At 33.3% G+C, this 22,160-nt stretch overlaps 2 protein-coding genes and 1 pseudogene across 3 annotated transcripts; all 3 read right to left on the bottom strand.

The window, feature by feature from the left end:
- Positions 1 to 931: 931 nt before the first annotated feature.
- On the bottom strand, positions 932 to 3,052 carry LOC148770275 (putative E3 ubiquitin-protein ligase ARI8 pseudogene; annotated as a pseudogene). Its single transcript, XR_016031576.1, has 2 exons — positions 1,807 to 3,052; positions 932 to 1,120 (listed from the first exon to the last, which is right to left on the bottom strand). The product of XR_016031576.1 is annotated as a putative E3 ubiquitin-protein ligase ARI8 pseudogene (transcript).
- Positions 3,053 to 8,149: 5,097 nt separating this feature from the next.
- Positions 8,150 to 10,449, bottom strand: LOC105958276 (pentatricopeptide repeat-containing protein At2g27610). Its single transcript, XM_012982282.2, has one exon. The coding sequence runs from the start codon at positions 10,316 to 10,318 to the stop codon at positions 8,372 to 8,374; it is 1,947 nt and encodes a 648-aa protein (XP_012837736.2). The 5' UTR covers positions 10,319 to 10,449; the 3' UTR covers positions 8,150 to 8,371.
- A 2,162-nt stretch (positions 10,450 to 12,611) lies between these two features.
- On the bottom strand, positions 12,612 to 14,434 carry LOC148770274 (copper transport protein ATX1-like). The gene is made up of 3 exons (XM_088819945.1): positions 14,257 to 14,434; positions 13,625 to 13,700; positions 12,612 to 12,922 (listed from the first exon to the last, which is right to left on the bottom strand). Exons 1-3 carry the CDS (start codon positions 14,263 to 14,265, stop codon positions 12,780 to 12,782), a joined length of 228 nt encoding a protein of 75 aa, XP_088676071.1. The 5' UTR covers positions 14,266 to 14,434; the 3' UTR covers positions 12,612 to 12,779.
- Positions 14,435 to 22,160: the final 7,726 nt, after the last annotated feature.

Here is a 22,160-nt window from a genome sequence, read left to right as displayed (position 1 = left end):
TCAAAGTGCCATGAAATTTGCATTTGCAGTCAGGTTCTAAGTTGATAATCTATGTAGCAACATGCACACAATTAGGAATGGAAATCGGAAAGAAATTTTCGAATTCCGCCAATCCAATTTCCGATTCTTCCGAATTTATTTGGAACGGAATCGGAATGGTATATAAAATTACCGAAAATTCCGATTTCCGATCTGATTTTAGTTCCGAATATTTCTATGATTTTTCGAAATATATAAATATAATATTATGATATATTTTGTAATTCGATAATATAAATTATGTTATATTTTATATGAAAAATATAAATATCGAAGACTCGAGTAATTAAAACCTTAGAAAAGACTGTGTTTCAATTTTGTTGTTCCGACATATGTTTTTATTTATTGTGTTTTACCGAATTTTCTTTTTAATTTTCTTGTATTTTCATTCAATTTTTTTAAAAAAGATAGAAAAATATTGTGAAAATTTTGATTCTATGACTATCTGAATTTGGAACAAAAGATTATAAACTAATGTAAATTCTGAAATTCGCATTCCGAAATCGGAATGAATCTTCGCATTCCAATATTTTTGGAAAGAAAATTAGAACCCATTTTTTAGTTCCGAAAAAAATTAAAAAAAATTCGAGAAAGTCATTTCCAATCCATTCGATTGGATTCCCACCCCTATACACAATCAATAAAACCATCATTTGATCAAGAAATCCTAGTCCATAAAACGAGATATAATCGTATTGTAGGCCGTAGCCAACGCAAAATGACTACTTCAAAGACAAGAACTACAGGCCATCTTAGCTCTACTAACATTATTCAACAAATCAACTTCCATCAATGAAAACAGCTATTTCCAGATTACAAGTAAAGTTAATTAATCCAAGAAAATAAAATAACATAATTCAGTGATATACATTTAGTTTTTATCAGATAATACCATCAATGAAAAACCACTACTGGCAAACCACACCCAAAGTTAATTTAATAATCCATGAAAATTTATAACCAACATAAGCAAGTCTGCTGTAGATTCACCTCCGTATACGAAACTTCATAATCGCATGCTTGAATTCAATCAACGAGTCGTCGAGCAGCGTGTTGAATTTCCTTGTGTATAACTTCATTCCTGTCAATACATGAAATTAAAAACATTTGAGTCAGTTTCTATGATGAGATTTTCAATATCATATCGACGAGCAAACATAAATGTCCTGTGCAAACATAAATGTATACTTACCAATATATTTATAAATAGATAGATTATACATGAATTTTTACGTATACAAAAATACATGTACACCGCATTGCACACAGAAAAGCATGTGCATAAACTCACACTACACATAAGAATACACTCAAATGTAGTGAATGGTGAGTAGTCATGCTGCACAGAAAATATACACACAATGAACAATTACAAAAGTATTATATGCAGAATTGTGCATGAACAAAAAATATACGCTCACATGCGAACACGCGCTCACAAACATTGCATATGCTAGAACTCACACTGATCACAACTAAGTAAACACACACATACCTATTTAATAGATAAAATTAATATACAGTAGAAACTCTATAAACTTAAATAATTTATCCTGGTCCCGTGCTAAATTATTAATTCAATAATTTAATATTTCACTCAATTAATTAAGTTTTGCTAGTGCAAGTTGTATTAATTTATAGAGGTTTAACTGTATATCTCATAAATTATTCAAAATTACGATCTTTTATTCAATAACCATAAGCATCAATTTAATGACATCCAATCTAATCAATATTTTCGAAAAATAAAGTTTGTTCTTATCATACCTTTAGATCAAGTGTCCCACCGCGATTTCTTCCTAGTGTCAGTAACTTCAGAAAGATCATTCTCCAACGCTCGAACCAGCTCCTCAAAGTATTTACTCGTGACGTTTGTCAGATTCACAAGATTCCTCCTAAACGCGCCGAAACCGGTACAATATTCGTCTTTCTCGTATTTCCACATCTCCTCCTCAGCGCAATGGTGGAGCCTCTCAAGGTTCGCCTCCGCCTGCCCTTGCAGGTACTCGAAGAACGCAATCTTAGCCACTCTTCCCTCCAAGCACAAGTAGTACCCGTACGCGTAGCTCCACTTCAGCACGCGCCTGCATGCGACTATCTGCTCCCAAGCTTGGATCACAAACGGCAATGCATTGTCGTTTCTCGCCAAGTTAAGATCCAATGCGGCTTGTTCGCCCGATCTGTGATTGGAAGCCCATCTTTCGTAGTAGTGCGCGTGCACCATCAAGTGTTTCCTTACACCATGGGCTCTCGATTCCTCGTACTTGTTGCATGTGTGGGTGACATCAACGGGGCCGAGGCATAGCCAGCAGAACTTGTGGTTGCATGGGCTGAAACACGTCATTACGTTGCCGCCCTGAATTTTCTCGATGTTCGTTTTGCAATTCGGGCAGGGCTTCGTGTAGTCCAATATCCATCTCGTGTTTTCTGCTTCGGAGGCTTTGAGTTGCATCCATTTATCGACTGTTTTGCAGTCGACGGGGCGGTGGACTTCCTCCGTACAGTTCCAGCAGAACGCGTGCGAGCAATCGCACAACACTTCATTGTTTTCAGAGTCTTCGATTTCGATTTGGACCACACGGTTGCATCCGGGGCCCGGGCAGAATTTGAAGCTACCGTGGGCTGCCACGTAGGATCGGAGGAGTTCTTTCGTGCCTTCTTCTTGCTGCTCCGGTGGTGGTGGTGATAGCCGTGCTACTGAGTCGAGGACTTTTTCCTCGCCGGCAAAGAGGGAGGTGACGCTCCAGTTGTGGCGGCGGAGGAGGGTGCAGGCTAGGGTTCTGGAGACGGAGAAATAGGTGGAGATGACGGAGATATCGTTGGCTTGGAGCTTTCTGATTTCTTCTTCTTCGAGAATTGTGTAATGTTTCTTCTTCTTCTTCTGGCTGTTGCGGCGGCTTTCATCGCCATCGCTGCCGCCGCCGCCGTGTGTTACCTCCACGAAACAAAAGTCTAGTTCGTCGTGGGAGGAATCTTCATCGGAGTCCATGGGAAATTACTTTGACAAAACGACGGAAATTTTTCTTATTGGGAAGTGAATCGAATCTAACGCAGGTTCTGTAAATTGTTTTCTTTTTTTTTTTCTTCTTCTTACGTTTATATAGTGGCGGTGGAAGATAATTAATTTAACCTAATAGAGTCCTTCCTTCAATTAAATACGGGGTTGTCTAGGGTTCGAGAGGGGTTGTACTACTCGGACCCAAACGATTGAAAATCAATCAATAAAAATGTGACACGTGTGATTTGTACGAACCCCATAAAAAAAAGTACGATACCTACCTTATAAGTGAAATTACGTAAAAATCCATATAACTAAAACTTAAGTAACAATTAATAATAATTAATAATTAGGGCCATGACAAGGGACTTAAATGCACATTGGTCCACATAAACAACAATTTCAAATAAACCCATCACCATGTCTTTACTCTAAAATACCCTCCATAATTTATTTTTTTATCTATTATACTCTAACTTCCTTAATATTACACATTGACCCCGAATTTAAACAAATATATCACATTAACCCCCATTTTAATAATTTTTTGAAAAAATATTTCTTTTTTAGAAAACAAATTTTTTTCTGAATTTTTTTTTTCCGGCCAGATTCCGGCGTTGACGGGGCGGGCGGTGTCCGGCGTTGACTTTTTTTTTTTTGAAAACTTTTTTTTTCTGAATTTTTTTTTCCGGCCAGTCAACCGCAGTTGACCGCCGCTCTCCGGCGTTGACATTTTTTTTATTTCGTTTTTGAAAAAAACATTCTTAGAAAAAAATATTTTAATTAATATTACTATCTTGCCTACTAAATTACTGTCTCATACAATAATATTACTGTTTCAGACAATAATATTACTGTTTCGGACAGTAATATTATGAATATTATTTTCCCGAACCGTAATATTACTAATATTATTGTCCCAAGTAGTGATATTATTGCTTGAGACAGTAATATTACGGTCGAAGACAATAATATTACAGTCGAAGACAACAATAATGCAGGCCAAGACGATAAAATTAATTAATACAATAATATTATTGTCTCAAATAGTTAAATTATTATTGGAGACAGTAATTTTGAGCCAAGACAGTAATATTAATTAAAATATTTTTTTTAAGAAAAAAAAAATTCAAAAAAGAAAGTCAATTAACAGTTAATTTATTGTATCCGACAGTTAAATTACTGTTGAAGACAGTAATTTAGCAGCCAAGACAGTAATATTAATTAAAATATTTTTTTTAAGAAAAAAAAAAGTCAATTAACAGTTAAATTACGGTCTCCGGCAGTTAAATAACTGTAGAGACAATAATTTAGCAGTCAAGATAGTAATATTAATTAATATATATTTTTAAAGAAAAAAGGTTAATTAACATTAAATTACTCTCTCTGACAATTAAATAACTGCTGGAGACAGTAATTTAACAGCCAATACATTAATATTAGTTAAAATAGTTTTTTTTTAGAAAAAAACAAAATCTAAAAAAAAAAAAATCAAAGCCGGAGACCCTGCAATTGAGCTACCGGAAAAATAATTCAGACAAAAAAAAAAAGTTTTGAAAGAAAAAAAGAGTCAACGTCGGAGACCGTGGGTCTCTGGCGGTCTCCGGTGGTGGCGAGTCAAAATTGGGGTCAAAATTAAAATTATGGTCAAAAATTGGTTAATTGGTGAAATTAGACTAAATTAGTTAGTCAAGGTATGATCGTGGAATTATTTTTTTTATTTGGGGGGCAAAGAGCAAAAATGACCAAAGTTAGGGGCAAAGTACAGTTAACCCTACTTTTAATTCTCTGGTTTAATAATGTAAGGTTAATAAAGTAATTTTACATGAAGTACGATGGAGTACGACCTTTGTACGATCTATTTTTACTGGGTTCGTACTTTAATTTATAAATTCATAGGTTCGTACTGGATCGTACTAGTTCGTACTTTAAATCAACGACTATAAATTTTTACTTAATATTTTCTACGCACCAGATTAAATCGTTTGGGTCCGAGTAGTACAACCCCTCTCGGACCCTAGACAACCCCATTAAAGATACGTACATGCTACTTATCTTCTTAGATCAAAACTCAATCGTAGATTTACTAACTTAAAAATTTAGTTATTCTATCGCTAGGATTCTCTTTCCTTATTTTTGAGATACTCACTTAAGAATTTTAATTACATCATAATACCTCACTCCACGACCACGACTTTGAGGTGCAAGTTGGAACGGTAATTCCAATTTCCATCGGTTCCGATCCAAAAAATTCCAATTTTGGAACAACTTTTTTCATTGCTTCCGATTTTCAATTTTTTCCGATTTTTTTGATTGGAATTGGAATTATATAAATAAATTTGGAATTTCTGATATCAGATCCGATTTAATTTCCAAAATTAATTCCGAAAAATTCCAGTTTTTTTCTAAAAGTACACCTATAAATAACATATATTATATAATACTTATTTTTCCGAAAAATACACCTAGTAGTTTTGTTTTAGAATTTTGACATAATGAATTGTTATTAGAAGTTTTATTATATTTTATGTTGTGTTCAATTTTATTTATTTTTTGCACTGAATTTTAGTAGTTATTAGTTTTACTTTTATCGACGTGGATGTTCTTATTTTTGAAAAAATATTAACATCTTAAAAAAATTCCGCTAAGTTTTGAAATTTTAAAGATTATGTGATTTCCGAATTATTTCCGAAATTCCAAGATTTCCGGGTCTTTTGGAATTGGAATGAATTTTTAGATTCCAAAAATTTTGGAATTTGAATCGGAATTGATTTTGTACTTCCGATTTTTTTAGAAAATTTCCGAAAAGGCTAATTTCGATCCGATCCATCCGACTTTCACCCCAAACCACGAGCACGACTTACCCGAGGCCGGCCCTACGGTTTATAAGTATATATATATATATATATATATATATATATATATATATATATATATATATATATATATATATATATATATATATATATATATATAAATATATATATATATATATATATATTAAGAAACGTTAGAGCAATCTAAAAAACTCTAATGGCATATTTGTATTTTTTTAATATTAGTTATTAGTATTTTTTAATCTCCTATTTTCTAGTTTTTTCCTTCCTTCGTATAGCAAATTAGATTTGCAAATTCACTAGCAAATTTTTTATCCGTTCGGATAGTATATTTTTTTACTCTTTCTCTCTCTCTTGCACACACCTATGTGGATTTATTTACTACAGTTTAATTATCTTATCTTACATATAAAAGAAAGAAACGATGGGCAACCCTAGAAAAACCCTAATGGTATTGTTGTAATTATTTATTTTAAATTTTTTTATACTACTAAATTTTAACTATAATTTTTAACAATTATCAAAATTGAAACTAACCCATGAAGAATTCTACCATAATGGTACTTCTGTAATTATTGAAACGATGGGCAACCCTAGAAAAACCCTAATGGTATTGTTGTAATTATTTATTTTAAATTTTTTTATACTACTAAATTTTAACTATAATTTTTAACAATTATCAAAATTGAAACTAACCCATGAAGAATTCTACCATAATGGTACTTCTGTAATTATTTATTTTCAATATTTTTCTCTACTAATTTTCTATATAATTTTCAACAATTATTAATCTCCTATTTTTCATCAATCTATTTTTAATATGCTTATTATATGATATCCCGTGCATCGCACGAGAAAAATTGCTAGTCGTATATAAAACAAAAGAACGCTAGGGCAACCCTAAGGAAATTTTTGTAATTTTTTTTCTCTATTAATTTTTTTATTATATTTTTTCTTTGTTTTTTTCGTTCTTATCTCAATGCATCAATGCAACAATTAGCATCTTTCTTTATTATTCAGCTTTCCTTTTAATGGCATCTTAAAAATATTTTTTTTTCTATTTTTTTCCTCTAAGATTGTTTTTTTTTAATTATTGTTATTTTTTTATGTATTCATTTATTTAACAATCAATTTCATATTAGGAAAATTGAGTTTATATAATTTGTTGCTGAATAGGTTTATATTATTAAATTTGTATGAATGTTGATATAATGTATTAAATTAATTATTTTCACTTTTAAAAGTGTTATCCCGTGCATAGCACGGGGAAGAATACTAGTATGTGTGTGTGTGTATATATATACAAGTAATGCAATAGTATTAATCAATGTTATTAGAACCGGACCAGACTGGTTCAACCGTGACATGTCGACGAGGCGGTCCGGTCTGACCTCTAAAACCAAAAAAATTTAATGAGTTTATCAATGGCAAAAAAGAAAAAAGAGAAGAGTTTGTCGACAGCAACAAAAGAGAATTTCAGAGCCCTAAATCCAGTTAAGTGGTGAAGAGTGATTTAGGATTTGTGTGTTGATCTTTGCTAGGGTTGGCAATTTAATCCGCAACATCAAGTACCTGCCCCCCCTCCCCCGGATTCACCGGGTACCCCCTTAACTAATAGGGCGAGTATATGTTTTGAAAATTTCACCCGTAGCGGGTACGTATTTTGAGTATATGCACTCGTACCTGCCTCTTATGCAACCCGCTTAAATATTTTTATTAAATTTGTACATTTAAATATTATAAAATAGTAATTTTTAGAGACATTTTAGTTAAATAAATTATAAATAAATAAAAAAACTTTACGGGTACGATGTACCTGCGGGTTTTATACGGGGCGGGTGTGGGTATAAAAGAATCACACCCAGAATGGGTACGGAGCAAGTATGGGTGGGTGATTTTGCTAGCGGGGCGGGTGCGGGTTTTCCAGAACCCGGGCCATGGCCATTCCTAATCTTTGCCTTCTTTTCGAATTTTTTTTCTTATTGTAAAAAATATCAAATTTTTACCTGTAAAATGTAATGCCACATGCTCATCACACGACCTCAAACTGTGGAAAGAAGAGACGAAAAAGACTCTGTTTACAAGTCAAATAGAAAGTCAAGGGCAGATCTGTGGCCGGAAATTAAATTAGGGTGCCCTTTGAACGATTAATCATGTTTCCAATGCGCTAAGTGCCATAAAAAAAATCGGGAATGCAGAGTGCCAAAATGCAGCATTCGTGTGTGAGAAGTGTGATTCTTCTAAAAGTAACAAAATAAAGTATTTCTTACACCCATTTGATGAACATATCCAATGACTTGGAGCAGCAAAAGGCATATTCCCCAAATAAGGCAAGACACAAACACCCACATGGATGTATGTGTTTCTGTGTATCGACGAAGAGTAGATACTAAATACAGTCTAATTATTACTCGACGTAGCATCTCAACCTTAGAATCCCCATTAACCAGATCATAATTAAAAAAATAAAATAAATAACAATTCAATTGTCCCCAGTTTAAGTCCAGCTATACCCAGTTTCCTTCTTCACTGTCTTCCCTTCAATCACCTTTCTAACTTCAGAAGCTTCACTCCACATTCCTGAATCAGAATAGATATTCGATAGCATAACCCGAGCAGATACATCATCCGAATCGATACTCAAAATCTTCTCAGCAGCCAATACAGCCAAATCCAAGTCTTTATTATTCACACAACCAAACAAAAGACTCCGCCAAACCACTTTATTCGGCTCAACACGAGAACTCCTTATCAAATCATAAGCTTCTTTCGTTTGACCGTTCCGCGCATATAAACTGACCACGCATGCTAAATGGTCCGTTCTTGGAGCGATTCCAAAGTCTTTAGTCATCGAACCAAAACATTGCAATGCCGCCTCCAAATCTCCTACATGTCCGTACGCTGACAAAACTCCGACGAATGTGACGTCATTCGGCTTAACTCCACACCTCAGCATGATGTCGTAAATCTCCAGAGCTTCTCTTCCAAATCCATGTTGGGCGTAACCCGTTATCATGGAATTCCAAGAAACGAGATTCTTGATCGGAAGAAAGTCGAAAACTTTTCGAGCATTGTTAAGTTGACCGCACTTTCCGTACATATCTATTAGAGCACTTCCAACTACCACATTGGAATCAAATCCAGGTTTTATTACGCGGCAGTGAGTTTGCTTGCCCCACTCAGCAGCCGGTAAATCACCGCAAACGCTTAAAATACCAGAGTACGTGTAAATATTAGGGTCAAATCCGTCCAACATCATATTCTCGATAAACTTAATTGCTAATTCATAACGGCCATAGTTCAGAAACCCAGCTATTAAAGTGTTCCAGCTAACAATATCGTGTACTTCCATTTCGCAGAATGTTTTGAACGACTCGTCGAGGCAACCTATTTTTGCGTAAAAGTCCGATGTTGCATTGGAAACAAAGGTAAAAGATTGAAATCCTAGTTTTATAATCAAACAGTGGATTTGTATACCGTGTCGGGTTTCTTTTTCCCTACCCAAGGCTCCGAGGACAGAAGCGAGTGTCTGCTCGTTCGGTTTCAAGTCTGCAAAAAGCATTTCTTGAAAAAGATCAATTGCTTCTCTGCATTTCCCCGTTTGTACGTACCCTCCAATCAGTGCAGTCCAAGCTGTCACATTCGGCCTATTTGCTTCTCTCAATGCCCGATTAGCTAACTCCAATTCGCCGCATTTTGTGTAGAAATTAACCAAGGCGGTCACAACAAACTGATCCATTCTAACACCACATTTGAGCGCCAAACACTGCACTTGCGTTCCGACTTTTAAAATCTCTAAAGCAGCACAAATGCCTAATACACTCCCATAAAGGAACTCGTTAATCTCGACCCCCATTCTCAACAATTTCAAGAAAACTATCAACCCTTCCTCATTGTCACCCGACTGCGTATAACTAGCAATAAGTGAGACGCAACTAACAATATTCGGCTCGGGCATTGTATCGAACACTAGCCTAGCTGACTCCAACGACCCGCATTTCCCGTAAAAGTTAATCAAAGAATTATTCACAAAGGTGTTCACGGTTTCTTCGTTCCTATACATCTTTCCATGTATCTCTTTTCCTTTCCTCAAAGCACCAACTTGAGCACAAGCTGAAACAGCAGCAACGTAAGTGTATTCATTCGGAGCAATCCCGTCATCAAGAACCATCAATCGGAAGCAACTCAAGGCTTTCTCCGAGAGACCCAATTGAGAATAAGCAGAGATAAGTGATGTCCAAGTGATGAGGTTTCTCACGAGCATTTCGTCGAACAGTTTCTGTGCATAGTCGATGTGCCCGAGTTTGGAGTACATTGAAAGCAAATGATTGTTAGTCTGAACATCGGGATCCAACCCAGATATGATAAGACGAGCATGAATCGCTTTGCCATTGAAGATTGATTTCTTCTCAGCAAATAATCGGATGAGGCGAGAAAAGGACATCCAGTAAGATGTTTCTTGTACATTGACGATAGTAACTCTAATTTATAGTTTGGTGAAGTTTGTTTTCTCTATCCTGTAATCTGCAAACTGCATCTTATTTTGGAAATCGCTATATGTATCTCTCCACTAAATGCCGCATAAATTCGAAGTCACGTAATAATTGTTATGTATAGGAATTAGGGAGTTATCGGTGAGAACCCTCGAACACATTTGATTATACTAGGATGGATACAATACGACCCTCTTTAATATTAGTCAAATTCCCTTAATTATTAAATTAAATCATTTTTTTCTAAAACTACTTTACATAAATGAAATGCTATTTGCGGTCACAAAATTGCTATTCGCGTTTTATAACAAAACCCCCAAAACTTTTTAAAATATCAAAAAACCCCCCAAAACTGCAAATAGCAAAAAAAAACAAAAAAAAAAATCGAAAATTCGAAATCAAGCTTGAAGAAGGGTTGGGCTTCGATTTTTTGATGTAATTTCGACTCTTTTATGTGTAATATGCATTGGGTAGGTTGAAATTTCATGTTAAAAAGCCCTACAAATCGATTTGTAGGGCTTTTTTTTTCGCAAAAAAATGTTCGAACGCCCAAGATGGGCACCCAAGGCGTGTACGAACGCACGTTCCGGGCGTTCGTACACGCCTTGGGCGCCAATCTTGGGCGTTCGAACATTAAAAAAAAAAAAAAATTGCACCGGACGCCCAACTCCGGTGCCCAAATGCAACTTGCACGCCCAACTTGGGCGTGCACTGCATGAATGGACGCCCAAGTTGGGCTTTTACGCGTTTTGGGGGTATTTTTGGATTTTTTTGAGAAGTTTTGGAGTTTTAGTGAAATAAAGTGTTTTCTGGGGGGTTTTGTAAGAATCCGCAAATAGCAATTTTCAAACTGCAAAAAACAATTCCCCTACATAATACTAATTTGCTCTTAATGCCATATTATTTAACATCTGTCCTAATTATTTTACATCATTCATCCGCTGTCCATCTTCTCTTCTCTCGTTTATATCATTCAAAAATCACTCCACTGTAGCCTCGACCACCCACCCCTAAAATCATAGCATGAGCAGACGACTTTGGGAACAACCTCAAGGACGCGCACATAGTCGAAGTCGAAGCCGCCTCACCTCACCGCCGCCGCCATCGATGCAATTCTTGATCTAGTTGTAGAAGACGACATCAAAAACTCAAAAATCCCTCTCTACCTCCATCCCTCAACTCCACCGTCGGATCTAGTGACTTTGCCTCCGCCACCTCTGCCCCGTTGTCTCCATCGTTTTGATTTTTTTTTTTTTTTTGTGTGATGCTTTGATGTTGGGTATCTTTCACAGCAATATAGTTGTTTTGTTATTCTACTATTTTTTATAGTTCTTTTCGTTATCCTACTATTTTTTTTATAGTTGTTGTCGATAGTTTTTAGCTATTTCCCACATTTTTCAGTTGATTTTCAATTTTTTTGGTAATTGATTTCGATTTCTTATTTTTTTTCAATTATATAACCTACTGGAAAAATAAAAATCAAAAAATATGAATTAAACAAATGAAATTAAAAAAAAAAATAGTTGATTTATTTTTAGTTGATTTTGATTTTTTTTTTTTAGTTATTTCAATAATACGTGGTAATTTGTCGATTTGGTAAATTAGCTGGAAAAAAAAAATCGAAAACGAATGGATTCAAAATAAATGATATGAAAAAAAAAATGAAATTTTTTTAGTTCATTTTTAGAAAAAATGTAGTTGATTTCGAAAATATTATAATTGATTTTGGAAAAAAACAAAACTAAAAACTGCTGAAAAAAATATTATTTGTTATTAATTAAAAAAATATTTACAAAAAATATTTAAAAAACTATTTTTTTAAATAAACAAAACGAAAATAAAAATGGAAATAGAAATGAAATGAAAAGTGCAAGTGCAACTAATAATAGAGGGAAGGGTAAAGAGACTTGACCCATCTTTATTAAAAAAATGCTAGAACGGGTTCTAACTAATAGTATATATGACCCATCCTTATTAAAAAAAAATGCTAGAACGGGTTGTAACTAATAGTATATATATGGGAGGATTTTTGCCAAATTATCCTCATGAACGGTTATCATATTCATATCAACATTCGAAGAAATAAAGTTTTTTCGAAATATAAATTTAATTTCAATTTCGTTCCGAAATGTTCTGAAAATTTGCAAATCGAACTTTGCAAATTGGTATATATAAATCTAATTATATTGGATGAAAATGAGAGAGATTTTTCATCTACCATAATTAGATCACAATGATGCAACATAGAAACCATATTTGCAGCATATAATTAAAGAGGCACATTTTCTTTACAGGCGAAAAAAAATGCTATAATTGCAAGAAGCTACTTATGTATGGCTTTGCACATGATAAACAAAAGTACTTACAAATAACAAATTATTACAACCATATTACACAGCATTTTGCGTCTGATCACGCAGCTGATGTGGCAGTTGCTTCCCAGAAAGAAGTTGCCTTGCCAGTCTTTGAAACGGCTTGAAGAACTGCTTGCGGCTCGATTTTCCCTTTCACCGTTACCTTTTGCTTCTCCAAATCGATGTCGAATGTTTCAACACCTGCTCAAATAAGTTTATTACAATATTATATAAACTCTTCCGTCTGCTCATTAGGTTACAGAATTAACTAAACAAGATAAGGCAAAACGATCCTATCGTTTGATAAATTTTAAATCGTTAATCACTTGATAAGCAAGCAAGCCTAATCATAATTAACAATACATTGAATTAAATAATCTAATGAAACCCAATTATTTTATCAGACCTCGCGACGTCCAACAAAAAAGGCTCCCTAAGAGGCAAGATAAGGCAATATAAGCCACAGTAACATAATTTTGGCGGGTCGACCCGGCAATTAATTGGGGATACCAAACATCAAATAAAAGTCCAATTATTTAGCAAATCATGGCTAATCTCCCCAACCAAACGAGGCCTGAACATGATGCTTAAGAGATAAATTGAAACACCGACCGTTAGGTTCTCCCGGTTCAGACATAAGAAAAACAAGCCTAATAACAGATGTATAATATATTACCATATACTGTAAGCCAAAAAAAATGACTCAGATATTTATAAACTGCATATTTTTGACATAAATTCGAACTTGTTGGAAATACCGCTAAACACTGTTGTTTGAGGGGACTAAATTAAAATAGAGATTTAAATGCTGGAATTAATATTGGAATGTTTAAAGCTTCAATTCCATAATAGCAAACTGGTAAACTATGTTTTATATAATATGTGTATAATTAATCGACAAACCTTCGGTTTTTCCAAGAACCCTCTTCACAGCTCCGACGCAGCCTTGGCATGACATCGCCACCTTAAGCTCAACAGTCTGGAATTAGGCACAAAGTCAAGAATAAAATATATATAATTATTTGTCTAACATTAATTAAAAATTGTATCGAATATAAATGCATAACCAACTTATATAGAAGGCCTTGAAGTTCGAATTCCATCAATTTAAACGCATACACAAAGTCGCCAAGAAACAGAACAAACAAACACATGATTCGTCTATCTATATACACAAGAATTGATCCAAGTACGAAAACGGGTTCTGTTGCTTTGTAACAGAGGGTTAACTGCTACAGTTAAACCTCTATAAATTAATACAATCGGGCCTAACAAAATTCTATTAATTTAGCAAAATATCAAATTATCGAACTAATAATTTAATACTGAAGAAATTATTAAGCGAGATTTTTAATTTAACGAGGTTCTACTGTAATTAACTATCACCCATAAACTACAAAAGACAAACCCTAGTTCTTCTCTTACAATTTTTTTCCTCAGACAACAGTGTTTATAGACGAAATAAAACAAATGGGGGAAAATCATAAAATCAAAAGAAACTAGAATGATTTAATTAACGGCGGGGAATTCTTTACCTGAGACATGACGGTGTTAGTGTAACGGAAAATCACAAAAGAGTTTTCTTGAAGGAGGGAAATCGGTAGGAGATGATGATGATGATAATTGGATAAATAAAAAAACAAACAAATTAAATAAATAAATCGTGCGGCGTTGAGGGCTTGAGGAAAAAAAAAAGAAAAAAAAAAAAGAAAAGGGAAAGGAAAATGAAATAAAAATAATAATTATTTAAAAAACTGCCAAATAATGTAGCAATTATTGATATTAAGAAAAGCAAAGAAAACAATTAGAATAATAAAATTTAATTATCTAATATTCTTAATATATTTTGACATCCTATAAATTCATTTCTTCATTATCCTCGATATATATTATATGCACATATGAATAAAATTGTGCTACATGGAATCATACAATTAATTGGAATGTTTAGCTCAATAAATATATAAATATAAAATACATTTAAATAATATAATTAGTAAGAAAAATTGACAAGATTATTTTTTCAAACTTTACCGTAATATAAAATAATGGTAGAGTACCATGTATACGGTATCGTACCGAAAATAAGGGTACACCAAACACCAGTATACGTAGGGGTGTGAACGAGCCGAGGTCGCCTGTTTTAGGCTCTAGTTTGAGCTCGAGTTTATTTTGTCGAGCTCGAGCTCAAGCCCAAGCTCATTTTGGGATTTTTTTTTATATTATTATTTATTACTATTAATAAAAAATATTTAGATTATAATAAAATAAATTCAAAATAAACAATACATTGTAATTATATATATATATATATATATATATATATATATATATATATATATATATATATTTTAATATTTATATGTTCTTTTTATATTATTTCTATAATATTTTATATTATTATACATTATTTGAATAAAAAATAATATATAAAAACAAATAAAAAAATAAAAAAGCTCACGAGCCGGCTCGTGAGCTCAGGAACAACTAGAAAGAACTCGAGCTCAACTCTTCAAAAAGCTCGAGCTCGAAAAACTCGAGTTCGAGTTGGAGTTTTTTGCGAGCCGGCTCACGAGCGACACAGCTCGTTTACCACCCCTAATATATACAATATAAGATATAAAGAAAGAAAACAAAGAAAATAACATTTATTTTGACAAAAAATATAAGAAAACTTAAACATAAATGGGAAATTACAAGAAACCCCTTCAAGTAAGGTCTAATTACGAAAATTCCTCTTATTTTACTAAAATCTCTCTCTGACCACTATTGTCAAAATTCACATGAGAATGTGTCTTTTCCGTTTACCCTTGTGTTATTTGAAAAATAATAAATGGTAAATTACGAGGAACCCATAAGGTAAAGTCTAAGTACGAATACCTCCATATTTGCTTAATAATGAAAACCCAGCCGAAGTAGGTTGTCGTCTTACACATGCCCTCTACGGTATTACTTTTGGCGAATAAAATAGCATATTGAAATTATTCTAATATCCATTGGAAGAAAAAAGTAAAAACAACGACTTCTCTCATCGCATTGGGTTACAGTTTCTATTTTTTTTCTGATTTATTGATATTTAATATATACTTTCTGAATTTAATTTGTTTAAATTGAAATATTATTAAAAATTATTAAAAATAATAAAATATTTATTACTACTTAGGAGAGTAATATTAGTAATTCATGTGTATATTTTTTAGCGCAACCATAGAAATATGTGCCCGCTTAAAGTACTGTTGCTTAAAGTAGTGTTCGAGGTCATACATTTTCTTGCAATCCATATTCTAAGTGGAAAATTCTTATTTTATTGTATTTTGTACTACATTCCATATACATCTACGAATGTCTTTGATCGAAGGGATAAATAGGTTCATTATTTATCTATCATAATTTTGCTTCCACGCTGCCAAACATATTTGTACATGCAAATAAATGAAATACTATCTATATCTTATGTAATTACATCAGCCTTTAAAAATTCTATGTCATTTTATCGTGTGTGTATTGTCTTATCCAATTGCGAATGTACGTTATGCTGTTGTAATATACGTTTGCTCCATACCAGCTTTTTGCCGCGTATTATAATTCAGCATAGTTAAAAGCTATTTCATAGGTTTATTACTTCAAATTGCACGAAAATGCTGCAAATATTGAACAATATGAATTTTGCATGTTTGGGGCAATATAATGAGGTTTTCGTACTTACTACCTTCTAAGAAATAAATTAATTGGCTCATTTTTTTTCCTACTTGCATGTGCTGCTATTAATGGATCATTGTACTATTGAACAGGGAATTCCGCTTCCTGTTAACATTATCAACAAACGACTTGAAGGAAAGTATTTTCACAAAAGGAAATACTTGATTGGTAAATAAGTTAAAGGAAAGCAATATATATATATATATATATATATATATATATATATACTTGATTGATAAATAAATTAAAAGAATTACTTTTAAATAGGAAAAAAATAAAAGGAAATAAATAAAAGGACTTGAACTTAATTTTATAAAAAAAAAAAAGTGGTGTGAGGGTATTTATAGGAAACAATAGAGGGGGGGGGGGGGGGGGGGGGGGGGATTTCAAAAAAGAGCAAATAACGGCCGGTTCACTGCTTGTTTAGCTTTTTTCATCTTTTTTTATTTGTTTATTTTTTTTCATTTTTGTTAATTTCTTTTCAATCCCGGTGAACCGCCGGGCTGACTCAACAGTTCACGGTTCAACTATTTCTAGAATCAGGCACGTCCTGAGGGACACAGGCCGGTTCATGGTTCCGTGACCGGTTCACCGGTCAACGGGCCTGTTCGGGCCGGTTTCAGGCCAAAAACCGGCTCATGGCCGTGTCTAGTCGATGCCGTTGGCCGCCAGTCTCATACGTTGACTTTTTTTTTCTTCGTGATTTTTCTGTCGCCGGTCGGTCAACGCTAGTCTCGAGCGTTGAACTTTTCGGAGTTTTTTTTTTCTTTAACATCTTTTTGCCCCCGTTTAAACAACAATACTGTTGTGGTAGCTAGTAATATCAACTATATTATTGTTAATCACATTAATATTAACTATACTACAGTTTAACCAAGGTTCTAAAAGGCGGTTATCGGGTACGTGGCGGTTAGGGACCGCCACACGATAAATCGGCGCGGCGGTGATTTATCGGAGATAAATCGGAAATATATCGGATTTTAAATATAGTGTAATATATTTCTAAATATTATTTGTAAATATTTAAAATATATATAAAAGAATATTTAAACATAATTATATCCTATCATTCATATGTTGTTATATAATTCTAATTACTCAATAAATAATAAAAATTTAAAAAAATAATAAGATCATAATATAATAAAAGATTCTTACGAAATACAAATACTACGCAAGTCTTTCGCATCAACAATTAATATAAACACAACAAAGCATAAATTGCGGAGTAGTGCTTGATTTGGTTTTGGAAGTTGAAAGAATTGGAGAAAAACAAAAAATCAAAACATATTTTCATTTTAATTTTAATTAAAAAAAAAAAAAAAAAAAAAAAAAAAAAAAAAAAACGATTTGTTGACCGATATATCGGTTTGACCCGCCAAAAAACCGCCGCAAACCGCCTCGCCGTAAAAAACCGATATTCCAAACCGCCTCAACAAAATCGTAAAGGTTTATAACCGATACCGATATGGCGGCCGATATATCGACCGCCACGACCGCTATTTAGAACACGGAGTTTAACACATTAATTTTGTTATATTAATCACTAGCACAGTAATATTAACACAAGTCATTATTATTTTGTAATAGAGTAATATTAATATGTTGACCGTTCAACAAAGGTAAACATAATAAAAGGCCAAAAGAATTAATATTGATGTGGTTGACAGTACCATCAACCACAGTAATATTATTGTGTTTACAGTAATATTACTACGTTACTAGCTCCTTCAACAACTCGAACAAAACAAAAAACCCAAAAAAATAATAATATTGATGTGGTTGACAGTAATATTAATATGTTTACAGTTATTTTACTATCAACGACAGTAATATAATGACGTTGACTTGTCAACAAATCAAACATTAATGTCTCTATATTTTCCCTTAATTCGCTTGATTAAATTGAATTCTAGACATTTAAAATAAAATCATTACCTTCTCACTGAAATTTGGAAATTACGACATTGTTTACCATGGGCAATAACCGGATGGCCGTTACGTATCGCATGTTGTTTGGTGTCGGAATGCCCAAAAACCTCGGTTTATTCCACTAACTTTGGGACCCTAAATGAAAACCAATATATATATATATATATATATATATATATATATATATATATATATATATATATATATATATATATATATATTATTAGACAAAATATAGTAAAAGTTTTTACAATAGAATAAAGTTTGGGAACACGCAGTGGCGAGGCCAGGAATTCAGTACAGGGGGGGCTTCAATTTTCGGGGGTTCGGGGGCAGCGCCCCCGAGATTTTTTTAGGATTTTTTTGAAAATAGGAAAAGGAGAAACGAGAAAAAAAAAAAAGAAAAAAAACAAATTTTAGAGTTTTTTTTGTATTAATTTGGATTTTGGGTGGGCTAATTAATAAAATTTGGGACTTTTTTGTATTAATTTAAATTTTGGATAGGCTAATTAATAAAATATGGGGCTTCTTTTGCATTAAATGAAATTTTGGGTGGGGTAGTGAATAAAATTTGGATGGGCTAAATAGAAATATGATATAATATAGGGGGAAAAATAATAAATGAGAGTGGGCTTGAGTCCACCCTTGCCCAAGGGTGGACTCGCCCCTGGGAACACGTACCTTTTTAGGAATCTCCTTTAATGGCTGGATATTAGCAACATATTGGTAATTGGCTGCCATAGCAACTCCAACGCTACAACATGCTACATAATTTAGGGCGTCAAAAGCTGTGTAAAACACGGCATCAGGATCATCTTCTTTGCATAATTTATATTGACTTCCATCTTCATTTTTTTTGTACCATTTTACCGACGTATGACGCCATAGGTGATCAACAATTTGTTGCCTAGAAATAATGTAGTCCTTCGCTTCAGGGTTGCTCTTTTTGTAGTCGTAGCATATAATGAATGCCGTTGTGTAAAACACAGCATCAGGATCATCTTATTTGCATAGTTTATATTGACTTCCATCTTCATTTTTTTTTACCATTTTACCGACGTATGACGCCATAGGGGATCAACAATTTGTTGCCTAGAAATAATGTAGGCCTTCGCTTCAGGGTTGCTCTTTTTGTACTCATAGCCTATAATGAATGCCTCACAATAGCAGTCTAGTTGGAGAAAAAAAAAATTATAATTAGTCCAATTAATGAACGCACAAACCCTAAGAACAAACACTTCAAAATCTGTCTTTTTTGTCGTAAATTAATTTAATCTCATTTAAATAAAATACAGAACCACTAAAATAAAATATATTACCTACTAATCGCAGAAATTAATTTAATCTCATTTAAATAAACTACAAAACCATTACAATAAAATATATTATATTACCGTTGAATAGCTGAGGTGTAATCTTCGGCATAGGTACCCCTTAGTCCTCAGATCAAAGTTTTACGAGAGGCGCTTACTCTTGACCGTCGTATGTCTCAACTCGTGGTGCTTCGCCATAGACACAAAACACTTACCCCTGAGCGTCGTATGCCACAACTCGTAGAACACTTACTCCTGAGCGTCGTATGCCACAACTCGTAGCGACTCGTCATGGACACAAAGCAGTTTCCCCAGCCCGTCGTATGTAGACACGGCCATGGTCCAGTTTTCGGCCCGAAACTGGCCCGAACCGTCTTGTAGACACGGTCATGAACCGGTTTTCGGCCTCGGGACGAGCCCGGTTCTAGAAATAGGTGAACCGTGAACCGCAAGGCCTGCCCGGCGGTTCACCCGGATCTTGGGAAGAAAAAAAATTAAAAAAAAAAAGCTGAACCGGTCGTTATTTGCTCTTTTTTGAATCCCCTTTTTTCCTATAAAATTAAGTTCAAGTTCTTTTATTTATTTCCTATTTAAAAGTATTTTTTTTAATTTATTTATCCATCAAGTATATATATATATATATATATATATATATATATATATATATATATATATATATATATATATATATATATATATATATATATATATATATATATATATATATATATATATATATAATGAGTTGGATATAAATTTTCGGGCCATCCAGGAACTGGAGTGAACCGGCGGGCCGGCCCGACCCGCAGAACCGTGTGTAGCGAGACGGTTCCGGTTCCGAAAAAAGTGAACCGCGAACCGAATTGAACCTGCCCAGAACCGGACCGAACCGGCCTATGGTCGTGTCTAGTCGTATGCCTCAACTCGTACCGACTCGCCATGGACACAAAACACCTACACCTGCCCGTCATATGCCTCAAGTCGTGGTGACTTGCCATAGACACAAAACATTTACCCCTGACCGTCATATGCTTCAACTCGTAGCGACTCGCCACAGACACAAAACACTTACCCATGCCCGACGTATGCCTCAACTCGTAGCGACTCGCCATAGACACAAAACTTAAGTATATTACCTACAATATGTATCACTTTTGAGAATTATTTTTTGTTCCATATTATCTGTGACTTTACAATTACAATGTTGCATTAATTACATAATTTTTAATTTTGTCCTTAATGACTCTCCAATACTCTATGTGCATTCATTAGTAAACAAGGGTATTTTAGACTAACAATACTTATTTTACTAAAACCAAGATATATTTATTGAGTTTCTTAAGATTTGTATAAAGATGAAAAATGACACATGTTTAGAATAAAAAGAGTAAGATATAAAGAAACAAAAGAACATAATAAAATACATTTAGTTTGAAAAAAATATAAGAAAACCTAAACATAATAGAACAAAGGGCAAATTACAAGAAACCCCCTGAAGTATGGTCTAATTAAGACAAATACCTCTCATGTTTGCGTAGTTACGATTATCCCTCTCTGGCCAGTGTATGAACGTTAAAATCCACATAAAATATGCTTTGTCCGTTTTACCCTTCTGTTATTTGAAAAATAATAAAGGGTAAAATACAAGAAACTCCTTGAAGTAAGATCTAATTAGGAAAATTGCCCCATATCTGCTTAATTATGAAAAATCTCTTTTAGGTAAGTTGTCGTCTTGCACAGTCCCCCTACGATATATTTTTTTTACGAATAAAATAATACATTGAAAATTACCCTAATATCCCTCAAAAGAAAGAAGTAAAAGCAATGACTTCGATGATCGTATTGGGTTGCAATTTGTTTTTTTTTTTAATGATATTTTTTTTATATTTGATTTATACTTTTTGAATTTCATTTAAATTGACATATTATTAAAATTTTATTAAAAAATAATGAAAATATTTGTAACCTAAAATAAAAATATGAGAATATTTTTCCAAAATATGTAAAATCAATTTTATTGAATAAAAAATTAGAAAAAATATTAACAAAAAAAAATAATGTTACAAGATATGTTTAGTTATTTTTAATTTATATTTTCTATTTTAAAAAATTATATAATAAAGAAATACCCCTAAATAATTAGTATGCTTACAAGTTACAAACTAATTACCCAACAATGGCAAAAATAATATTTTCAGAGGAATACTCTACGGAATAAAAAAGATTTTGTCAAAAGTAACACACTGGATGAACTGTGTAAAACGACAACATACCTTAGGGGGATTTTCGTAATTACGTAAACATGAATGAGATTTTTGTAATTAGACGTTACCTCATGGGGTTTCTCGGTGTGTTTCTCGTAGTTTCCCAAAAATAAAAGTAGATTCTGGATTTAACATTGATCACCCCCAATCATCGCACGATAATTGTAGGCACCAGGATGGGATACAATCATAAAATGACTAATCCCGAAATTGTATGTTAGTGAGTTTGTG

This window comes from Erythranthe guttata, chromosome 6 (genome assembly GCF_056151865.1).
Source record: "Erythranthe guttata isolate IM_541 chromosome 6, IM_541, whole genome shotgun sequence".
In the NCBI taxonomy this organism is placed as follows: domain Eukaryota; kingdom Viridiplantae; phylum Streptophyta; class Magnoliopsida; order Lamiales; family Phrymaceae; genus Erythranthe; species Erythranthe guttata.
The sequence above is the reverse complement of the archived record's forward strand: the minus strand, read 5'-3'. Positions and strand labels throughout refer to the sequence as shown.

Bases quoted from the DNA above. Each gene is read 5' to 3' on its own strand.
- LOC148770274 (XM_088819945.1), bottom strand. The intron at 12,923-13,624 runs GTTTGTCGATTA...TTATTTGAGCAG, and splicing joins GGTTCTTGGAAAAACCGAAG to GTGTTGAAACATTCGACATC.
- LOC105958276 (XM_012982282.2), bottom strand. From the start codon at position 10,318: ATGTCCTTTTCTCGCCTCATCCGATTATTTGCTGAGAAGAAATCAATC.